The sequence below is a fragment of the Colossoma macropomum genome, unplaced genomic scaffold (genome assembly GCF_904425465.1).
Source record: "Colossoma macropomum unplaced genomic scaffold, Colossoma_macropomum, whole genome shotgun sequence".
NCBI lineage: Eukaryota > Metazoa > Chordata > Actinopteri > Characiformes > Serrasalmidae > Colossoma > Colossoma macropomum.
Window position 1 is genome coordinate 26,722,899 of NW_023494794.1, and position 22,744 is coordinate 26,745,642.

The window sequence follows — 22,744 nt, forward strand, 5'->3', positions numbered from 1 at the left end:
GACACTAAATTCCCAAACTGTCATCACCACTGAGCAGCTTTTCAGTCGGCAGCTGTGACAGAAGAACAGCTGAACAACCTGGAATCAGCCAGAAATGAACCCAATACCATTCGCCAAACTAAATGGGCTGTAAGATGCTTTACAGACTGGCTGGAACAAAACAACATTAATACTGATCTGGCAAAAACTGACAAAACTGAGCTGAACTTGATATTGCGGCAGTTTTATGGCTCAGTCTGATTTGGTCAGACTCTGAAGATCAGACTACACGTTTGGCGAATGGTATTGGGTTCATTTCTGGCTGATTCCAGATTGTTTAGCTGTTCTTCTGTCACAGCTGCCGACTGAAAAGCTGCTCAGTGGTGATGACAGTTTGGGAATTTAGTGTAAGGAGCTGGAGAACGAACTGCCGGCTGTGCAGCGAGTGGGCGGAGTTCGTTACTCTGACGGAGCAACAAGCTGCTCGTTAAGGAACTATAATTTGGTGAAGGAACTGTGAACATTAAAACATATTAAACGCCGCGTTCACGGCCCAGTTTATTAATTTATTACTTTATTTATTTAACTGTTGTATAAAAGCAATAGAACACTCGAGGAGTGTGTTATCACCAATAACATCACGGCTGTGATGATCTACGGCGACCAAATCACAGCCGTGATGTTATTTTGTGATAACATCATAACAAACCTCTGTAAAAGAAAAAAGTGTTTAAGTGTACTTAATATGAAAGTACATACTTTTAAAAAACATTAAAACATTAAGTGTAAACATTAAAAGTACATGCTTTTTACTTCATACATATTCCTAAACAAATTAATTACATTATATTAGATCAAGTTATGACAGTGTAAATGTATTTAAATTGTAATTTTGGATCAGACACAGCAGCGCTGCTGGAATGTTTAAACACTGTGTCCACTCACTGTCCACTCTATTAGACACTCCTACCATGTCAGTCCACCCTGTAGATGTAAAGTCAGAGACGATAGCTCATCTGCTGCTGCACAGTTTGTGTTGGTCATCCTCTAGTCCTTCATCACTGGTCACAGGACGCTGTTGGCTGGATATTTTTGGTTGGTGGACTATTCTCAGTCCAGCAGCACTGCTGTGTCTGATCCACTCAGACCAGCACAACACACACTAACACACCACCACCACGTCAGTGTTACTGCAGTGCTGAGAATGATCCACCACCCAAATAGTACCTGCTCTGTAAGGGGGGAAAAGGGGGTCCTGACCACTGAAGAACAGGGTAAAAGGGGGCTAACAAAGTATCAGAGAAACAGATGGACTACAGTCTGTAACTGTAGAACTACAAAGTGCACCTATATAGTAAGTGGAGCTGATAAAATGGACAATGAACGTAGAAACAAGGAGGTGGTTTAAATGAAGTGGCCAGTCAGTGTAAAATATAGTGCAGTACATAGTGATGATCTACTGTGTGACCAACAGAGGGCGCCAGAGAGACCATGCAATGAATACAGAAATAGGCTATACTCTTAGTTTTCGTACACTTCAAAAGGTTGGTGCATGTTTACAAACATCTGTGGTGAATTCTATGGAATTCATATTCTATATATTATATATTATTATATTCACCATGAGCATAATTCAGCAGTATTTCAGGTTTGCTGCTAAAATAAACTGCAGAAGAATCTGAAAGAGATGTGATCTATTGTATGACCAGCAGAGGACGCCAAAGAGCACAGAAGCTGGTCTAGTAGTGGTTTAGCCAGAGAACTTGTAGAGAGGAGAATCACCACTCTCTAATGCCTTCTGAGTTTCTCAAACGCTAGGGGGCGCTCCTGAGCCAGTCCAAAATGAATGAGTTGATATGGAGCATTTGAGTAAAACCATAATTTATAAATACTTAAAAATTTTTTTGTAAAATAATACATTCATTTCCCGAACACTGAACAGCATAAAACATTTTAACACTGTTGTTATATTTTTAAAAGCTTTTAAACTCGAGTTATAGGAGTTTAAAATGGCGCCTCATGTACGTTCATGACGTCAGTGAGCGCAAACAGCCAATGAGCTTCTCCGCTCGCCAACCAATCAGCACTCAGTAGCAGTAATGTTAGCGTCCTGCTGCCCAAAACCCGTTTGCTGTAGAATAAAGGAAACATACAGGTGAGTTTTCTTCGCTGTTTTAGTGAAATCCATCCTTCTACTGTCTAAAACTAAAGGAAAGTTCTGGTTCAGTGATTAGAAACTATTTTAACTTTTCGTTTTTAGCCGTTGAGCTCCATTCACTCCCATTCACTGAGGACTTGCTCACGGGCGCCCTCTGCTGTTTAGCAGTCCTGTTTTTTGATATAATGGGGGAAATAGGAAGAGGCAAGGTACAGAGCCAATGAAATGCTGTAAGCATCTAACCAGAAGTGCAAAATACAGTATTATTTACATATAAAATGCAGAAGGACAGTAGAGTAGTAAAAAATATAGATATGCAAGTATATATACATATATATATATATATATATATACACTCTCCTCTCACTTTGTATATATGTATATATATATATATATATATATATGTATATATGTATACATATACATATATACATATATATGTATATATGTATACATATACATATATACAGAGTGAGAGGAGAGCGTATAATGAAGGTAATATGTCCTGTAAGAGCAGCATTTGTAAAGATAAGTATGCAGAGTAAACTTGTCCAGTAACTGTTGATGCAAATATGAATAGTGCAGAAATAGACTGTGCAAATATGAATGGTGCAATAATACTAGGATATAAAGTGCAATACTGTGGTTAAAGTGACGTTGTGGAGTTCAGCAGGGTCACAGCCTCAGGGAAGAAGCTCTTCCTGAGCCTGCTGGTGCTGTAACATCTGCCAGATGGGAGGAGGGTGTAAAAATCCATGGTTAGGATGAGAAACGACCTTGACGATGTTCCTCACCCTGCCCAGGTAGTGCTTATGGAAAACGTTCTGGGTAACTGGGCACCTGCGTTGGGCAGTTTTCACCACCCGCTGGAGCGCTTTGCGGTCAGATGTGGAGCAGTTGCCGAATTGCACCGAGATGCAGTTTGTGAGTTTGCTCTCAATGGTACAGCGGTAGACATTCACCAGTATCCCAGGACGCAGGTGAGCTTTCTTGAGGCCCTGTAGGAAGTAAAGCCGCTGTTGCACCTTTCTGACCATGATGGAGGAGATTAGGGACCAGGTGAGATCATCCAAGATGTGGTTACCAAGGAACTTGAAGTCAGACACCCGCTGTACCTCAGACGGGGGGGTGTGCCTGGCTCCTGCCCCTCCTGAAGTCCACTATGACCTCTTTGGTTTTCTGTTGTCCTCACACCATGCTGCCAGGTGTGGCACCTCATCCCTGTAGGCCGTCCTATCGTCACCACTGGCCAGTCCTGTCACCATGGTGCCATCCACGAACTTGATTGTGGATGTACACAGTACACAGTCATGGGTGAACAGGGAGAACAGAAGAGGCCTCAGCACATAGCCTTGTGGCACGCCGGTGTTCAGGGTGATGGGGGAGGAGAAGAGTTTGTCTAGCTTAACAGACTGAGGTCTGTCAGTCAGGAAGTCCAGAATCCAGTTGCACAGAGATGTGCTGATACCAAGCTGGCTAAGCTTTAAGATCAGCTTGGAGTTAAATGTGTTAAATGCTGAACTGAAGTCAACGAACAGCATTCTGACATATGAGTTTCGACAGTCCAGGTGGGTCAGTACAGCGTGGAGCGCCGTCGAAATGGTGTCCTCCGTTGACCTTTGCGACAGTAGGCAAACTGGTGTGGGTCCAGTGTAACAAGCAGAACCATTTTCAAAAATATACAACACGTTCTCCATCAATCTGAAGAACAATTTCACTATGCAAAAACCCATTTAGGCATGAAATGGTTCTATATAGAACCTCTGCCTTTACTGAATAAGCCTTGAAGAACCATCTCTTTTAAGTGTGCAGTGCCTGGTAGACCAGGCTTCAATAATTAACATCAAGGATAACGTGTTTGTGTACCAGCACTGATTCTGTCAGACGGAAACCTAATCCCAAGGCTGCAGGTCATTAAACATTTATAACAGGGTTCTCAGACTCCATCCTGAGGAGCCACACCTCTGAGCAGCTCAGCTTTCCCTTTAAGGCACCTGCTTCAGTCTGATCATTTACTGATGGCCAGCGCTGAAGCACTCTAGGATTAGTGTTTGAGAGCTTTTCAGTAATGCAATAAGCCTCATGACCCTTTCACTCAGAGTTTAATCTGATATTCATAGCGCAGTATTCATTACATGACCTCACAATTTTATATCGTTTTCATGTTTTTGTTCATCAGTGTTCTCTTGCTACAATCAGATACATACTAGGAATCCCTGTGGTGTCAACCAATCATGGCTGCTAGCCTAGCCAGTAAGATATAAGCAGAGCCGGTTTATGAGGAGCCTGGCCACTTCTTATTTCCCTCGTTACATCAAAAACAGGACTGCAAAACAGCAGAGGGCGCCCGAGAGCGAGTCCTCAATGAATGGGAGTGAATGGAGCTCAACGGCTAAAAACTAAAAGTTAAATAGTTTCTAATCACTGAACCAGAACTTTCCTTTAGTTTTAGACAGTAGAAGGATGGATTTCACTAAAAAAGCAAAGAAAACTCACCTGTTTGTTTCCTTTATTCTACAGCAAACGGGTTTTGGGCAGCAGGATGCTAACATTACTGATACTGAGTGCTGATTGGTTGGCGAGCGGAGCAGCTCATTGGCTGTTCGTGCTCACAGATGTCATGAACGTACATGAGGCGCCGTTTTAAACTCCTATGATTCGAGTTTAAAAGCTCTTAGAAATATAACAACAGTGTTAAAATGTTTTATGCTGCTCTGTGTTCAGGAAATGATTAAATTCTTTTACATTAAAAGTGTCTCAGCATTTATAAACTATGATTTTGCTCAAATGCTCCATATCAACCCATTCATTTTGGACTGGCTCGGGAGCGCCCTCTAGTGTTTGAGAAACCCGGAGGACATTACGTAGTGGTGATTCTCCTCTCTAAAAGTTCTCCGATATACGCTAATAAATACAACCAAGCTAGCAATAGCATAACCTTTAACTGTTAGAACTGTTAGAACCAGTTAAGAAGCTGTTTCTAACAGTGATTCTGTCTTTATTCATGGTAGAGACCCCCTTTCAGCCAGAGTAAAGAAGCCACACTGAGGTGTTACCTGGCAAACTGGCTACCTTGCTAACTTTAGCTTTTAGCTTGTTGTCCTCATTTGACGAGTCATTTCTGTCATTTGAGTAATCCATTCACTCTGTAATGATGGTTTGAAGACATTTACACTGGTTATTTGGTTCAGATAAGATATTCAGCTTCCTAGCAGTAACTTTAGCATTTATAGCAAACATAAGAAACATTTCACCACAGCTCAGTTCTTTTCTTCGAGATCCATCATCATAATTAGGCATATTTCCATTTCATGGGTTTGATGGTTTCATTTTTTTGGCAAGTGTGTCATTTTAAATAGTTGAAACTATTGTCTACCCATCTTATCATAAGGTACTATCAGAGAACTCGTAGACAGGAGAATTACCACTCTGTAATGTCTTCCGGGTTTTTCAAACACTAGAGGGCGCTCCCGAGCGAGTTCAAAATGAATGGGTTAATATGGAGCATGTGAGCAAAATCATAGTTTATAAATGCTTAAACATTTTTAATGTAAAAGAATTCATTCATTTCCTGAACACAGAACAGCATAAAACACTAACACTGCTGTTATATTTTAAGGGCTTTTAAACTCGAGTTAAAGGAGTTTGAAACGGCGCCTCATGTACGTTCATGACGTTCATCAGTGAGTGTGAACAGCCAATGAGCTGCTCCGCTTGCCAAACAGCACTCAGTATCAGTAATGTTAGCGTCCTGCTGCCCGAAACCCGTTTGCTGTAGTAAAAAGGAAACAAACAGGTGAGATTTCTTTGCTGTTTTAGTGAAATCCATCCTTCTACTTTCTAAAACTAAAGGAAAGTTCTGGTTCAGTGATAAGAAACTATTTTAACTTTTCATTTTTAGCCGTTGAGCTCCATTCACTCCCATCCATTGAGGATTCGCTCATGGGCGCCCTCTGCTGTTTAGCAGTCCTGTTTTTGATATAACGGGGGAAATAAGAAGTGGCCAGGCTCCTCATAAACCAGCTCTGGTACTATACCTCAGAACTATGAGGCAACACAAAGGAGACAATAATTTCAGTGCTTTTCAACCAAATATCTTTCTGCCACATCTATAGGATACAGTTAACTACCACAGACAATAATTTCCTTGTATTTAAAAAAGAACAGAAGAAAAATTGAACCACGCATAACAGAAGCCAGTAGGCAGCTGAACTGCCTGAATTTGGGTTCTTTTCAGTGCAGGAAAACATCAAATTTATTGTTCGTGGTACTCATTGGTGTGTTGACGATAAAGGGGATAGACATTAGGTTGGAAAATGCTAAATGTATTCCTTTAAAGTTCTGTTTACATACATCTGGATAAGGACTAGACTGGATATTTTTATAGCAAAGGATATTTTGAAGACCAAGCGAATTAGCAAAAAATGTAATATGAGCTGCTGATCACAATCTTGGTTTGCAGACACAGTCAACTAGTGGACTACAGCCTTGTTGGTTTTTTGTGTTTTAAATTTGTGTTGTTTTATGTAGGAAAACAGGTCTAAGTCATTTTTCCATGATAGTTCTTCAACCTTTCTTCATCCTTTGGAGTTAAACAGGCTGTTTTTCTTTTAACCTGTGTCTTTAAGACTGATATACATGAATGAGCTCTGTTCTGACTGACTGCCCTGGATTGTGACTTGCCCAAAAAGCAGCATTAACTTTGACATGATTGGGCTGAGCTAAACTACTGAAGTCTGAATAGGTGGATATATAGAAATTGCTGTTTTTGGGACGTCACAGAAACAAAAGTCAAAATGTGCTGTTCTTTAAATTCAGTTCCCATATGGGCTGTATGGGCTGAAGAGTGAGCAGTCTGACAACATGCTTTACCAAAAAGTGAGGTAAATTCAGTTTTACATGACATGGGCCCTTTAAGGAATACTGCATATCGCAGCTTTCGGAAGAAAACCTTGTATCTCCATTTTTGTCGTTGGACCAATGGACCAAAAGAAACGGCTCAAAATGGCTTGGAAAGACGTTTGGTTCCACAGACTTACATTAAAAGTAGGTTTTTTCCTTCTCGTGTAAAGTTATAATTTTGGAGATACAGCAATATTTACATTTACGACATTTGGCAAACGCTCTTACCCAGAGCGACTTACAATTTGATCATTTTGCACAGGCAGGCAAACGTAGAGTTAGAAGTCTTGCCCAAGGACTCTTATTTGTATAGTGTAGAGTGCTTACCCAGGCAGGAACTGAACCCCCGTCTACAGCGTAGAAGGCAGAGGTGTTACCCACTACACTATACCAACCACATATGTCTCTTTACGGCACCCTCGAAACTCTGCACTTAAATACGGCTATTGCTATTTCACTAAATAACATGCAGTCTGAGGCATAACGTCAACAAAACATGTTAAGAGAAATAAGACTCTGGTTTTTATTTAAAATTACAATCTGACAGGGAAAGTGAACAAGAGGAGAACATTATGATTCCATGAAATCACATTTTACAGTTTTTCTTTGTACTGAAATCACCACACACATGCAATTACCACGCACGTGACGCATCTCCTTCACAAGAATCCATGTGTCTTAACACACATTTCAATTTAAAATCAGCTGAAAATGGTGGCTGAGAGAAAACAAAGTGTGTTTCCACTAGTGAACCTTCAGATGACTTCTGTAATCACCGTCTGCAGCGTGCGCCCGTCCAGAAGAGAGTTCATAATCGTTTATGCAATCAGAAGCCAAAACATGATGACGAGCGCCACAAACAGGAAGAGGCGGGACAGGAACTGTTCATCCATGTGCTGTGGGGTCCCAGGAGCTGCTGGAAAGTAGGAAAAGAAGGTTATAAAATCATATTATCCTATTATAACCACACAGATACACACATAATGAGTAATGCTGGGTAGCTTTGATGTTTTTCAGTATCACAGTATATTCCAAATATATCCCAATATTATGGCATCAGCAGAGCCGGTTAATGAGGAGCCTGGCCGCTTCCTATTTCCCCCATTATATCAAAAACAGGACTGCAAAACAGCAGAGGGCACCATCGAGCGAGTCCTCAGTAAATGGGAGTGAATGGAGCTCAACGACTAAAAAAGAAAAGTTAAAATAGTTTCTAATCACCTGCCCAGAACTTTTCTTTAATTTTAGACAGTAGAAGGATGGATTTCACTAAAAACGCAAAGAAAACTCACCTGTATGTTTCCTTTATTCTACAGCAAACGGGTTTTGGGCAACAGAACGCTAACATTACTGCTACTGAGTGCTGATTGGTTGGCGAGCGGAGCAGCTCATTGTCTGTTCGCACTCACTGACGTCATGAACGTACATGAGGCGCCGTTTTAAACTCCTATAACTCGAGTTTAAAAGCTCTTAAAAATATAACAGCGGTGTTAAAATATTTTATGCTACTCAGTGTTCAGGATATAATTATATTCTTTTACAATAAAAGTGATTAAGTATTTATAATCTATGATTTTGGTCAAATGCTCCATATTAACCCATTCATTTTGGACTCGCTTGGGAGCGCCCTCTAGTGTTTGAGAAAACCAGCAGACATTACAGAGTGGTGATTCTCCTCTCTACAAGTTCTCTCGTAGCAGCTGATGTTTAAAACTGCACTGTTTAAGTTCGGAGACCTCTCTGGTGAAAATGTGTAATTACATGCAATACGTGAAAGAACATTTTGTATGGTGGGTTGTGCCTCAGACCCCTTCCAGGAGCAGATATATCTGATGATTGCGGGCGCATTGAAAGAGGATTCAAAGAGAACTCAGTCCAAATTTGGTGAAGGACGTGGCTTCTGAGGATGTGACTAATGATCAACCATGGTCATCATGGCTTCTTCAGTGTTTTGTACTAGAGACCCAAACAACAAGCTGGACTTTATTTTTGTGGGTGTGACATTAATACATAAAGGCACAAAATCCGAGCCGACACCTCTCACTTTTCAAATGTCTATTGTAGGCTTTACAGCAGAGGTCACTGATAGGCGGTCCGGACCCAGGCGCTGTCCTATGCGGACCTGGACCTATAACCGATAAACTATGCAGAATTATTTAATTTCGACAGGGTGGTCCTATTTTTACTTTTCTAGTCATTATGGTACTGATTTAGTGGCCTGGGAAACTCACAGACCAATCACGTACGTTGTAAAAATCACACGTGACGTTACTCAGCCAATCAGATCTGTGCATTACGATGAGCACTGAGACTTGAGTGAGTGACGCACACACAGGGGAGGGACGAGGCGAGAAACAGCAGTCGGAGAGCCAGATTATTTTACATGCCGTTCTCTAAAAAGAGGAAACTGACAATAAATGTTGAAATATGACTGAATTGTACTTTATTTGATGTGATATTCAGTTGTTGACTGTATAAGATGTTGATATACCTACTAGGCTACTTCAGTAAACAGTATATGGCACTGAATCATAATGCAACTTAGACATTATGATGTTCCGGACCTTTGCTTGAGGAAATTATCTCTAACTGGACCTTGAATTTTAATTTAAATACCCCTGGCCTAACCAATGGAACAGTTCACTGTATACAACTGGGTATAAAGCACAAGATTGTACAAGATCTTAACCTTTTTGTTCCAAACCAAAACTTAATAATGATCTTAAATACAACAAATTTTACATTTTAAAACAAAACATGTTTTTAATTCCCAGAAAACATCAGGCCTTCTCTGAAGGCCTAGAAGGACCTTTTCTATCAATACAGCTAAAACAAAAAAATCTGCAACACTAATACAGTCATAATGGCATACATACGTGACCCAGCACTAATCCTGACACACCTTCTGAAGGCTGAGGGAACGACTGTTCAATACTGATGTGCACGAGTGTGGATAACTGCTGGTAAACTAGTCCGAGTGTTTCTGTGCAGGGACATACCTGGAGGTGGCCTTCCGTCGTTAATATTGAATGCTGTGGCAAAAATGCCGAAAGGAAACGCTCCAATACCAAAGGACATCTGGAAGCCGCCATCTCCAAAGCCGAATCCTTGAAATCCCTGCAATAAGAGACGCTGCTTTTAGCTATGAATGAAAACTAGTAACAATTAAAATACAAACACACTTACAAATTCAGTTCATTCTCATTGTGGAGTGACAGTCTGTACAGCTGATTAAAGATTCAGGCTAAATATCTGTTCAGTTTCCTAAAGCCTTGTGTTCACTACACGACTTCTACAGTCTGGACAGATTATAAACACTGGGTGTCTGACTGGTTTTTGAAGATGTTTTTGGGCGACTGAAATATTGGGGATCCACACTAAACGATTAGGGATCACACATTACTCAACTTTTTAGCTGCCGCTGAACCGAACGGAGCTCACTGAACTCGCGTAAAGTTTCACAAACTATCGCGTTCTCCTGTTACTAGGAGACGCAAATAAACAAAGGTGGAGCGGCTGCTGCTGTTTTCACTGCCGTTTGCGCTGATACAGTAAAGCAGCAGATAAACATGTTTAAGGATCATATATTTAAAAATGTGATCAGTTGGTATTTTTTAAATGTACACTAATTCGATTGTGCCTTAAACTCAGCTCGTTAAAAAGCTTCGCTCCACATGTGAGACACTTTTCACCATTTTTCTTTGTTTACTTGCTGTATTTTCTTCTTTCATGCTCTCGGTTTTCATTGGCTGTTGCAGGAATCTGTTCAGATTGAGTTGCTGGCCAGTTTACACTAGATTACACTCAAAAAATCTAACCTGTTTGATAAACTCTGACTGGTCTATAACGCCTTAGGAGACCCTCACACATGACTCGACTCCCTCTCCAACTGTCGACTCCGACTGACCCAAAAATCTGCAGACTAGAGCCGACCAGCACCGACTCAGCCAGACTGAGAATCAGGGCTAAAATCGGGGTTAGGAAACCAGAGCTGACAGGACGTGACTGAAGTGCCCTTGAGCAAGGCACCTAACCCCCAACTGCTCCCCAGGCACTGTGGATAGGGCTGCCCACCTCTCTGGGCAAGTGTGCTCACTGCCCCCTTGTGTGTGTGTGCATTCACTAGCATGTATGTGGGTGTTTCACTGCACAGGTGGGTTAAATGCGGAGGTGAATTTCCCCGCTGTGGGATAAATAAAGGGTAACTTACTTGCTTAACTTACTTTAATGCCTTATTTTACTCATATGATTATTCATATTTGTGCTTCAACCATCTTACAGCTTCTAAAACAGACAGTTAAGGACAAAAGAAGCACGGAAGCGTGATGCAATCTCAAACGCCAGGTGTTGTCATTACCTGAGAGGGCCACAAAAAGCTCTTTCCCACCTCTCTCTTTGGAGATGCCTCCTAATAAGTCCCTCTGGGAGCGGTGCTTTTACTAATGAATTACTCACTCGTTGGCAATACAGTGACTCCCTACCCCCATGTAATAGTTTCATCACATATGGCTAGTGCAATGTGGCCTTCAGAGTTGCGAATGCATCTTTAGAACTCCACACGCAACCTGCCTGTCACCTTGAACACACCGATATACCTGATTTTTCAAAATAAGCAAACATGAAGATGGCTCAGTCGGATTTTACATGATAGAAAGAATGCTTGGTGTTAAACTTATTTTAATTTATTTTTGTTTGTTTGTTTTGGCCCATGGCTAGTGCGTCTGACTAATTAGTGCCAAATGATGCAGTTACTTACGCCACGATTCTCTGGCTCCGGTCTCTGCCCCTGTGGTCTGGGAGGAGTTCTCTCTCTGAAATCCCAGAGGGAGAGAACGTAAATGCACAGATTCGGCAATTACTGCGTTTTCGTTTGTGCCAAGAATACCTTTCACCCATCTTCTCAGCTGAGAGAAACGTACGTTCAGTGACACGGTACTAACTGCTACGGTCATCTCATTTTTCAGCTAGTTAATGGGTCACAGTTTCTTTGAGGTGCTTGTCTGGTCACACATGCAACAAACATACTTGGCAAACGAAATACGTTTGTGCTTCTGAAAGCATTTCTGCCTAAACTGTGAAATCTACCTCGGGTCCTGCTGGCCAGTGCTGCCTCGCCCATACAGCGGGATGACTTTGTCCCGGCTGATGCCTGCTTTACATACTGGACACACTTGTCTGTTTGGCCTCGTTTCCAACCACTGTGAAGAGAGGAAATGGAGGGTGGGGGTGTGGGTGTGGGTAAGATGGGACAGTGAAAAGCCTCATTAGATCCATATGCATTAGAAAGGGGAGCAGAAACAGAAGGTAGAATAGATGTAAGATGGAAAGAGGAAAACATACCTGATGCAAGCAGGGCCAACTGTGAGCCAACGACAGATGCATCGAAAGAGACGTGATGGAAAGAAACAAAATCTGGTTACAGTGAAGTAGATTATTATTACAATAATTCAGTGCAAGCCCACCGCCAAGATCATGGGGTCTTACCAAAAGAGGTGGCCACACAAGCTTATCACCGCATCCTTGGAAGTGTCCAAGCAGATATTACACTCAAACGTGCTGTCCTGGCTGCCGCTTTCTCCCGGCGCTTGGCCGCCGGAGCCGGTTGCTGTAGTGTCGGTGGCTGCGGAGCCCGACGGTGGAGGAGAGGCGCTGGCCATGATGTTCCTTCGAGCTGGAAGAGTGGACTGGAACACGTCTGGTCAAAGAAAGACAGCCGACTCAGCTTTCATAATGCATTTCCACACTGAAACTCTGACAACTACACACTTAAAAACATGGCTCTGCAATGGTTCTATTTAGAACCACAAGATCTATACAGAACCATTTGCATGCTTAAATAGTTCTTTGAAAGGTGAAATGGTTCTTCAGACCTTTACCCTTTTTAAAGTGGTTCTTTATAGCACCAAAGAGGGTTCTCTTGATATTGTAACATGACCCTTACACAGACCTATTCACCACGCAGAGAAACACTTAAGCATCAAATAGTTCTATAAAGACCTCACGGTTCCAAATAGAGTGATTATTGTTACTCAAGAACCCTTAAAGAACCGTGTTTTTATGTGTGTAGCTTTGACAGCTGTGCTAAATAGGTTGACTCTCCACTCAAACAAGCTGAAGTAACTGCGCAGCAATGTTTTCAACCCAGTTCAGTCACAGTTCTTACAGTATAATCGTATCTACCACTCAGTTAAGTTAATGACACATTAATAAAACTAATAAATAGTGCCTGGAGATGAGTTAATAAGCAAGAACCGTATTTTCTGCTCAACTTTAGTTTCTACCCGAAGCCTCATCCGAGAGCTCTGGTGTTAGCTGGTTAGCCAGGTTAGCTAGAACTTGCTAACTTAGGTCCCGTTTCATAACCAGGAGGTTTGTAAGTAAAAGTAGCTTGTTTTTTTTAAAAAATGGACTCGATAAATGACGCTACCTTAACGGTTTCATCCAATAAATCCCCCGTCTCAGCCGCCGAGACGAACTGTTTGTAGATCCTTCGGCTAAGGCATCGAAGCGCGTCGCATCACTTTCAGTCCGATTGCATCAAGCTGTACCCCGGAAAGCCTAGGCGCCTACGTGAGGGGCAGCGGACCAATCAGATGGTGGCATGGCTTTGCGTAATCAGCAGAGGGACCAATCCGGATCGAGAGAGGCTTGCGTCGGGAGGCGTGAGCGCCTGATTCGGCGGAGACCGTTTCTATTCCCACTTGGTAAACACGCAGCGCTTAAGCTGGCTTTTTAAAGGGGAACTCCACCGGTTTTTCAAAAAAAAAAAAAATCTACGTGGTTAAATAGTTAAGATGTAAACAAAGCATCAGAGTGGTTTGGTGCGAAATGCTCCGTTGTAGAGAAACTTGTCGAGTCATATTTTTTTTACAGTGGTGGTGATAGGAACCAGACATCTGATCAGTTTAATGCCTCTGAAATCTCCCATAGACAGCTGTAATATGAAAAGGTTAGATATAGACATCGTTTTATGATAGTTTTCTGATAACGTTTTGGCTTAAAGTGTATTTGAATCTATTTATTTCAATCCACTCATGGCAGAGGGGTACATGCAGGGTGTTGTGAGACAAGAATGAGTGGAACTCCGGCGCCAGTACAGCAACCGAGACCCCAACGCGTTATGGCAGCCCCCCTACAGTTAGCCCACTTTATCCTCCAAATATTACGACTTTATTCTCTAAATGTTACGACTTTATTCTCAAAATAGTACGACTTTTTTCCTCTAAATATTATGACTTTATTCTCTAAATATTATGATTTTTTCTCAAAATATTACAACTTTATTCTCGAAGTCTACTATTTTTATTTTTATGAACAGTGGCCCTAAAACGCCGTCATAGAACCGTGTGCTGCACTGGGTCGGTATGTCCAACAGGTCAAAACAAGCTCAAAACAAAGTGTGTGCTGTGCCCTGATTGGTGTTTTTGCTTTGCACTTTTTTTGTTTTGACTTTGAAAAATGTTACGTTTTTATACACAGATAAACCAAAAGGAACGACAGATTTCTCATAATGTAGCGGAGTAAAAAGTGAAATATTAGACTTTGAAATGTAGTGGAGTGAAAGTAAAAAGTCACCCAAAATGGAAAAACTTCAGTAAAATACAGATACACAAAAAAACTACTCAAGTATAGTAATTAATTACATTTACTTAGTTACTGTCCACCACTGGTCGTGAGGCACAATAGCCTATTAGCCAAAACCTATTTTTTTCACAATTTCCACTATTTTACAATCATCAGCATGGCATATAAAAGCTCAGAGGACACGTGTAGACTCAGTGGATAGTATATAAAAGGGCTATATTTGTGTTGTAGACATTGTGATCCCTGGTTCCTATCAGCACCACTGTAAAGACATCTGAGTCTCTACAATCAACCATGTCAACAGATGAATTATATGAAAAGAAAAGATGTCCGTGACAGCAGGACGGATATCTCAGGAATAAAGCAGGATTTCTCAGTCGACTGGGAAACTTAAAGTGGAGTTCTACCTTTTTAAATTTGGTGCATAATTAAAAACTCTGAAAACTCTGAACTACCTCACAGAAAGTTATTACATGAAGTGGTTATAAATATGCTTCCTGATGGATGAAACACCATTTTACGGTAGTTCATGGAGAAGCTTTCGGCCTAAAACATATTGTTTTACATACATTCATGGCGGAGAGGTACATGCAGGGTGTTGTAAGGCAAAATAGTCCCCAAAGAAAACAGATTTACCACTATTTTACCATCAACATTACATATGAAAACTAAGATGACTGCGGATTTTGGATACCAAATAAAATGACTATATTTTAGTATACAAATTGTGACCCCTGGTTCCTATCACCACCACTGTAAAGAAACCAGAGCCTGTAAACTTGTCTGTAATGCACCATTTCATGTAAAACCACTCTGAATGACTTTGTTCACATCTCAATGATTGAACTATGCAGACATTTTGAAAGATCAGCAGAATTGCCTTTAGAATCCCCTTTAAAAGTGAGCCTTTCTGACGTCAAAAGGCGAAAAGTTGTGCAAGTTAAAATAAAAAAAGGGTTTTGGAACAAAATGTGTCAAGAATTATAAGTAAGCTAAGTTGAAATAAAGCTGTGCAAAAGTTAATTGATCAGGTCCAATATATTATTACTCTGTCATCATGTAATACACATATAATGCTACGCACATGCATTACTGCTTAACAGACATAACAATACGTTACAGTTCACATGAATCTGTTGGAATTACTCGGCCTCAGCAGCCGTGATTACAGTCTTCTGTTAAAGGAAAACACCTTTGGACCTCCTATTCTTCTGACCTGAAAGGCAAATATCAGAATATTAGCGGCTTCTTTTTTGCAAGGTGGTGAAATCAAGTGAAAATGTGTGGAGTTGTTTGTGTCGTGAGGTTTTATTGTCCTTTCAACAGGGACAGTGAGAGTCATTGGACCCCTGTTGATACTTGAAGTGCTTGTCCTGACGCTGGGCTGGACTCTCTTTGATGTTATGCGTGAGGAGACGGTCATTTGGGATTCATGACGAGCAGCGATGTGAGAAGAAGGGCTGGGGGTGGGTCCTGCGCGTTTATATGTGTGAAGTGTGTGGTGTTGGATATTGGGTGCAGGGTAGAGTGGGGGGTGCATCCATTTGGGCGATAAACCCATTTTCTTGCTTTGCTTTTTCCACTGAATTGAAAGATTTCTGCGTAATTAAGTTGTTAAGATGTAAACAGAGTCGTTCAGAGTGGTTTGGTGTGAAATGCTCCATTCTTGAAAAACTTACCGAGTCAGAACTGTTCACAGTGGTGGTGATAGGAACCAGACGTCCACCTCTGAAAGCTCAGTCGCAGAAAGTTACTACATGAAATGGTTGTGAATTCACTGCCTGATGACTGAGACACTGTTTTATGATAGTTTTGAGACGATTTTGGCCTTAAAATCTGTTCACAGTGGAGGGATACGTAATATGTAGGGTGCTGTGAGGCAAAATAGTCCCCAGATAAAACATATTACTTCAGAATTTCCACTATGTTACCATCATCAACATTCCATATAAAACTCAGGTTCACTGGTGGTTTGAAGTTGAAATAATAATAAATCACATCATTTTTTCATTTGGTAAACATTGAAAATGGGCCCCACAGACCTGAACACCAACACAAGGGTCAATGTATTGGTCACTCCCCAGTCCATGCAGTCCATGTATGCACTGAAAAAATAGGCTGTTTTAAATTGAACTGCTTAGGACCCGGAGAAACGGTGAGTCACTTCTAGCCTTCATAACTTCAGAACGGTTTAAGATACAAACATGATCCACATATCAGGACATTCAGCAGACCCGCCCCTAACTAGCAAGCATGACGTCATCGAGCTGTGACATCAGCATCAGCGAGTAAATCGACTCGGAAAATCACCTAAATTCCTGATATTATTGCTCTGCTCTTTGGCCTTCATATTCCAACAAAGGGTTAAAACTGCGACATGATTCACACATCAGATCACTCATCAGACTCTGACCTCACCTTCCAGAGTGATCTCATCCACCTGTGACTGTCAGTCAGCCAGAGATCAGCTCCAAAATCACCCAGATCCCATTCGCTACTGTTATATTACATCTCTGCTTTTAGCCTTCGTATTATAAACAAAGGGCTTTCAGTTTACATTGATTTTGAGTATTAAAAATATCTGATATTAAATATGAAACTCAATTTGTAATTAAAAATAAAGCCTGTCTTGCTGAGTATCAGAGTTTTAGCACTCAGCCTGAATCCAAGAGGACAGAAAATCAATAAAAACATGTTTACCTTACGCTAACTGTTTATTTTTACTCATAATAACCAACAGAATGAATCACCATCAGAATTATTGTACTTTCAGCTCACAGACACTCCAGACTAACAACTTCTGAGAAGATAACTACGACTGCACTTGTTTTCAAGATCTCTATAATTAAAAAAAAAAAAATCTAGCAGGCGCTGGGTAAATTTTTGATCAGACATGACCCAAATTCATGAAGATATAACATTTCTGTTAGCATTTAGATGTCAAACAATGGCATATCTGAGTAGCCCAGGGTCTCCTGAGAATAACAACATACAGCATGTGTGACGCTCATATGTGAATACTTCACAATTGTAATTGACCCAAAAAATACCAAAAAAATCCCTGAAATTTTAGGTTTCTAAGGGTTAGTGATGTAATGAGAATGAAAAACATCCAACCTTTTAATTCTAACGAATAAATAGAGGTTGGAAAATTGGCATGTAAAATGAATTATGACTTTATCACACAAAGTTATGAAAGGAAAAAAAAATACAAGACAAATGTACGATATGGGCCCTTTAACTTGCCCCCATACAACATAGATAAGCCAATAAATGCTGATTGGCTGAAATCTGATCAGCTTATTTGTGCTAAATCCAGGTCTTTGGATTGCAATATATGAAAATAAAACATCAGAAGGGACAAATATTACAAAATGTACATAATAAAACAACAAAATGAGTAAAAATTGAGATGTTTAAGGGTTAAAAAAGTGAAACCAGGGGCTTCAATAATGAGCTTATTTCCTCTGTTTAAGTTTGGCCTTTGACCTCATTACTCACACACTTCCAGAAGCCGCCACAAGAGGGCGACAATTCAAATGGCTCCCAACCGACCATTAAGAGCTTTTAGAAATGGTCATTACCAGCCAGCTGTCACGGTGTGAGTGAGTGTAAATGTAAATATGCAGCCACCACTGCTAATAATTACAATCTCCTTATTTTCATCTCCTTTTCTTTCCTGTTCCAAACAAACTGTCAGCTCAGTATAGTATCACTGGAGTGGACTGTGGCAGGACGTCAGGCTCCCATTGTCACGGACACAGAAGGTTAATCCATTGTTTAGTACGTGTGGGTTCGGACCCCACGTTTGAGGCCAAAGTCCTCTTTTGAAATCAGAGTCATTCTATGGAAATGTCCATTTTTGTGTCCCCAGCGTTTACAGATATATTATACTAGAAAAACATGTCAGGATTACAATTTATTCAGATTTTAAAACAAAACAATAAGCTATTTTAACAATTACACCTTCTTGAGCCTCAATTCAGCAATACTGGTTTATAAATCAATCATATTGAATTCCAGGCACCACAGAAGAGCTCGTCCTCACAGTCATGTGTGAAGGCTGAGGCCATATTTTGAGGTGAAAAACATGTTTTTCTGCAATTTTAACTGCAATCATCTCTACATGACTATGGAATATATGATTTAAATGACATAAAGAAAACAAATGGCAAATAAATATTATAAAATATATAATGAAAGCTGTGGTCCCAAGGAGTCATGTCTCTGGTGTGACTGTGTAACAAAAAATCTCTTATTTTGAAATAAAAGTCACACTGATGACATCACTTGACTTCCTTTTACCTGTTTTCTGAGGATCTATAAAGAAAAGCTCATGGTGAGTCCACTGTGTCTTTCAGTTATCAGAGATTTTCTCATTTAGCTCATGATTTCGTATGAAGCTTTTAGCTGAAGTCACTGGTGTGACCGACTTTATTCTGAGGTAACTGTGAAAAAATAGAACACAAATGGATTAAATTCCATATTTTAGTGGATTTTCCATGATTGACAACATGTGGTTTGATGCTCTGTAGCAGCCGTTCTGTAAAATGCATTGTTCATTAAAAATGTCTCTGGTGTTCCCTTTATTATGTGTAACACCAATGAGGATCAGTAACACCAGTGACTCATATGGGTAGATAGAACAGTGGACGTTTCTGTAGAATGACCCAGCTATGGAATGGTATGGACCAGTGATCTGTAGTTGAGGGCAGTCACGCAACACTCGTCCTGAGATGCTGTTTTGTGGAATGTACACTCTTAAAAAAAGATGGTTCTTTAAGGGTTCTTTAGTAAAGAAAATGGTTCTAGATAGAATCATGAACACTCAAAGAATCCTTTGCATCATGAAAGGGTCCTTCAGACTGATGTAATGGAATGTGCTGTCACTACAGAGCCCTGCTGGTGACATCTCATCTAAACAAACATAATAATAATAATGCCGACTTAGTAAGGCATGGGAATGAGATGATTAAGTCGTGGCCACGACTTAGTAAGGAGTGGGAATGAGATCATGCCTTACAAAGCCATGGCCATGCATTAAGATCTCGTGGCCACAACTTAATTATCTTGTTCCCACGCCTTAATAAGTCATGGCCACGAATTATTTTTATTTATACAGGATGTCACCAGTTTTATGACAATTATATTTATTATTTATTTATTTTTTATGAATTAATTTCTCATTTTAAGACAAGAAGTCATCTTCTTCTTATTGCAGATTAGAGTATCAGTGCTAAATATTTTGTCCAGGGCAGAGGTCAGTTTTAGATAGGAACCATTAAAGTGTCCTTTAGGTTTCACGGCAACCAGCAACTGTAATAAACTGTCCCAGCGAGTCAGTGTAGCAGGTCAGTCTAAAGGCTGTGTGAGGTTTCGTTTTATATCAGAAATGCGACTCTAATGCACCAAAACGTCTTATATTTGGGAGAAAGAAGAAAAAGAAAAGATGGATGAATGAATGAAATGAATGACTATGTTGTAATTTAGACCCCATCAATTCAAATGTTTACTATTTAATTACCTTTAAGACTTAATATTTTAGATAATAGCACTTTTCACAGAACTGCAAGAAGACATGCAGAGTTTCAGCAACATGTTTTCATGTTTAATAAAGTTTTATAAGCTTTTCCTGCAGTCACTGAGCAGAGCAGCAACATGGCAAAGAAGCAGAACCTAATTGGTCCTCTCGTGTGTATTCAAAGTGCTGATTGGCTCACAGATAGAGCCTCATAGAACTATGGTAGAGTTTGATTTTGGAGACAGAACCTTTTTGTTTTCTAGACAACTTAAAAAACACCCCACATAATGTTAAGAAGTTAAGAAGAAGAACATGTGAAAAACGCAGACAGAACCATATAATTCCAAAGGGACGATGCTGTATGTGTTTTGCACCATTTAGCTTTTTCTTGTATCATAATTATGTTATGGAACTGGAGGTTGTGAACTTCCCAGAAGGAAAAATCCATTTGAACAGACATCCAGCTCATAATTCCCAATGGGAGGGTCAGATTTCTAAAGAGCTCCGACTTCTCCAAATTGTGGTTCCGTGACGTATGTTTTTTGTGTATATTGTTTGTATGTGACGTCGCTAAATACTTGACTGTGAACTTAAGATTTTTTAGCAAAATGTACACTTCGCATCAATATAGCCCAGGGGTCAGCAACATGCGGCTCTTTTACTGCCCTGTTGTGGCTCCACAGCTGAATTAGATTTGTAGGTAAAAATAAAATAATCCTCCTTTACAGTAAAATAAAGTTCTGCTGATCGTTCAACACAGTTTAACAGTAAATGGTCTTAAAGTCTGGAGTTAATGTAGAACTGCTAATTGACCCTTTAACCCTGAAGGTTGGCACACAGACTTCTGGTCACCCTAGCAATGCTTAGCTAGTAGCTAACAAAAAGGCAAAGAGAGAGATTTAAGACGAACATCGATAATTTGGAGACGAATGGACTTATTTGCATTTATAATCACTCCAGCTGGTTTCCTGATACGTTTAATCTGCAACGAGAAACACTAAAGAGTCACGAAGCTGAATTTGCTTCTCATTCACCAGCTTCTTGATTGAATTTTCCCGTTCCACCTTAAATGGTGCAGCAGTTACATTCTGGTGCTTCAGGCACCACTTAAGGTGGAGCGGAAAAATTGAACAAGAAGCTGGTGAATGAGAAGCAACTTTAGCCTCGTAAACAGTTGGAGGTTAAGAAACATTTTAGAAGAAACTGTTCAACTTTTGTAGAAAAGTTTCCTGCTGGAGATGTGAGAAAAGCAGCTATAGCTGAGCTAAAGCCTAAAGCAGAGCAAAGTAAGTCTGCGTTTTCATCTATATTATGTTTACATTTATATACATGTTTACAGGTGAGATGCAAAAGTGGAGATAAAATCTCTCCCAAGTTGGTTTAATTCTTGTTGAAAGGACAAAATGGCTCTTCATAAGATTTGACCCCTGATATAGGTGCTATATTAATGGTGGATTGCCCTAAAATGCGTCCACATTTAAAATAAATGAGGCGTATAACCAAACACCTCTTTAACTTTGGTGGGAAAGCTTTTTAAGGTTACTGTGATTGTAAATTTTCCAGTGGAACACTATGAGGTGGGAAGTTGGAAGCTCTGAGTTTGAAAAGTCCCCAGCCAGCTGTGATGAACGCTGCATAAGAGGATTGTGGTAATTTTGCATTCATAGCAGTTTCCCTTCTTGGAATTACAGGTTATGCGTACAGACTATTTATTTTCCCCCGTGAAGTTGCAGTCTGTTATTTACTCTTCGCATAGCTCTCATGAGGTTGAGCTCATTTTGAGTCAACCCGGACTCTTATGACTTAATGGAAACTATTACTGTGTGAATGATAGACAATGTCTATCTTAACGTCTGACACATTGATACTAGAATGAGCAAAACCTTAATCCGTGTGATTGCCAGGTCAGACAAAAGCTCAGTCCCAAATGGTGCACTCGTCTACTACTGCACATGCACATGAGGACCGTGAAGCTGTAGGGCAGTGGTCAACAGCCCTGGTAATGGAGATCTACCTTCCTGTGGAGTCTGATTTCAACCACAATCTGCCCCAGCTGGTTAACATCTTCAATTCAAATCTGTCATTAATGTGACAAACCGGCCTCCTGAAATGACCCTCATGAACTCATCCTACTCAGTAACGTCACGTGAGTGAATCACGTGCATCATCAGCACAAACTAACGAGCAGAACGAGCTTCGCTGAGAAGATAATTAACTCTGATCAGCTCTCAGCTTCATTATTAGAGCGAGACGAAGGAGAAAAAGATGAGATGAGCTGCTTTTCCACCGTTTACAGGCTTTAACTTCTGTTCGGCGCTGCTGCCATGGTAACGCTGAGTGATGGCGCACGCACAGTGGGGAAAAAGCACATGAATTCCGATCTGAGCGTCACATCAAGGTCACATGGCCACAAATCGGACCCGTATCTGATCTAGGACCACATATGAAAGTGGCTCAGGTTGAATTTGAAAAGATCAGATCCACACAGCTCTGAAAACATCAGATCTGAGTCACATTAGAGCAAAAAATCGGATTTGTGCCACTTCAGCCTGGTAATGTGAACGAAGCCTATGTGGCCTTCAGCAAGAACAGCGATGATG

At 40.5% G+C, this 22,744-nt stretch overlaps 1 protein-coding gene across 2 annotated transcripts; it reads right to left on the minus strand.

Annotated features, from left to right (window-relative positions):
• Positions 1-7,538: 7,538 nt before the first annotated feature.
• rnf185 (ring finger protein 185) lies at positions 7,539-13,599 on the minus strand. 2 transcript variants are annotated; one of them, XM_036580717.1, is made up of 7 exons: positions 13,467-13,599; positions 12,524-12,734; positions 12,380-12,398; positions 12,125-12,237; positions 11,796-11,850; positions 10,039-10,156; positions 7,539-7,952 (listed from the first exon to the last, which is right to left on the minus strand). In XM_036580717.1, exons 2-7 carry the CDS (start codon positions 12,694-12,696, stop codon positions 7,858-7,860), a joined length of 573 nt encoding a protein of 190 aa, XP_036436610.1. In that variant the 5' UTR covers positions 12,697-12,734; positions 13,467-13,599; the 3' UTR covers positions 7,539-7,857. The 2 variants fall into 2 exon arrangements, with proteins under 2 accessions (XP_036436610.1, XP_036436609.1); XM_036580716.1 differs by having other exon boundaries at positions 7,539-7,955.
• Between the last annotated feature and the right edge of the window lie 9,145 nt (positions 13,600-22,744).

What these genes read in the sequence shown, in the direction of transcription:
- rnf185 (XM_036580716.1), bottom strand. Translation starts at nt 12,696, where the DNA reads ATGGCCAGCGCCTCTCCTCCACCGTCGGGCTCCGCAGCCACCGACACT. An exon ending in ACTGGCCAGCAGGACCCGAG is followed by an intron (nt 11,851 to 12,124) that starts GTAGATTTCACA and finishes CTGGGATTTCAG; the next exon opens with AGAGAGAACTCCTCCCAGAC. An exon ending in CGACGGAAGGCCACCTCCAG is followed by an intron (nt 7,956 to 10,038) that starts GTATGTCCCTGC and finishes CCTACTTTCCAG; the next exon opens with CAGCTCCTGGGACCCCACAG.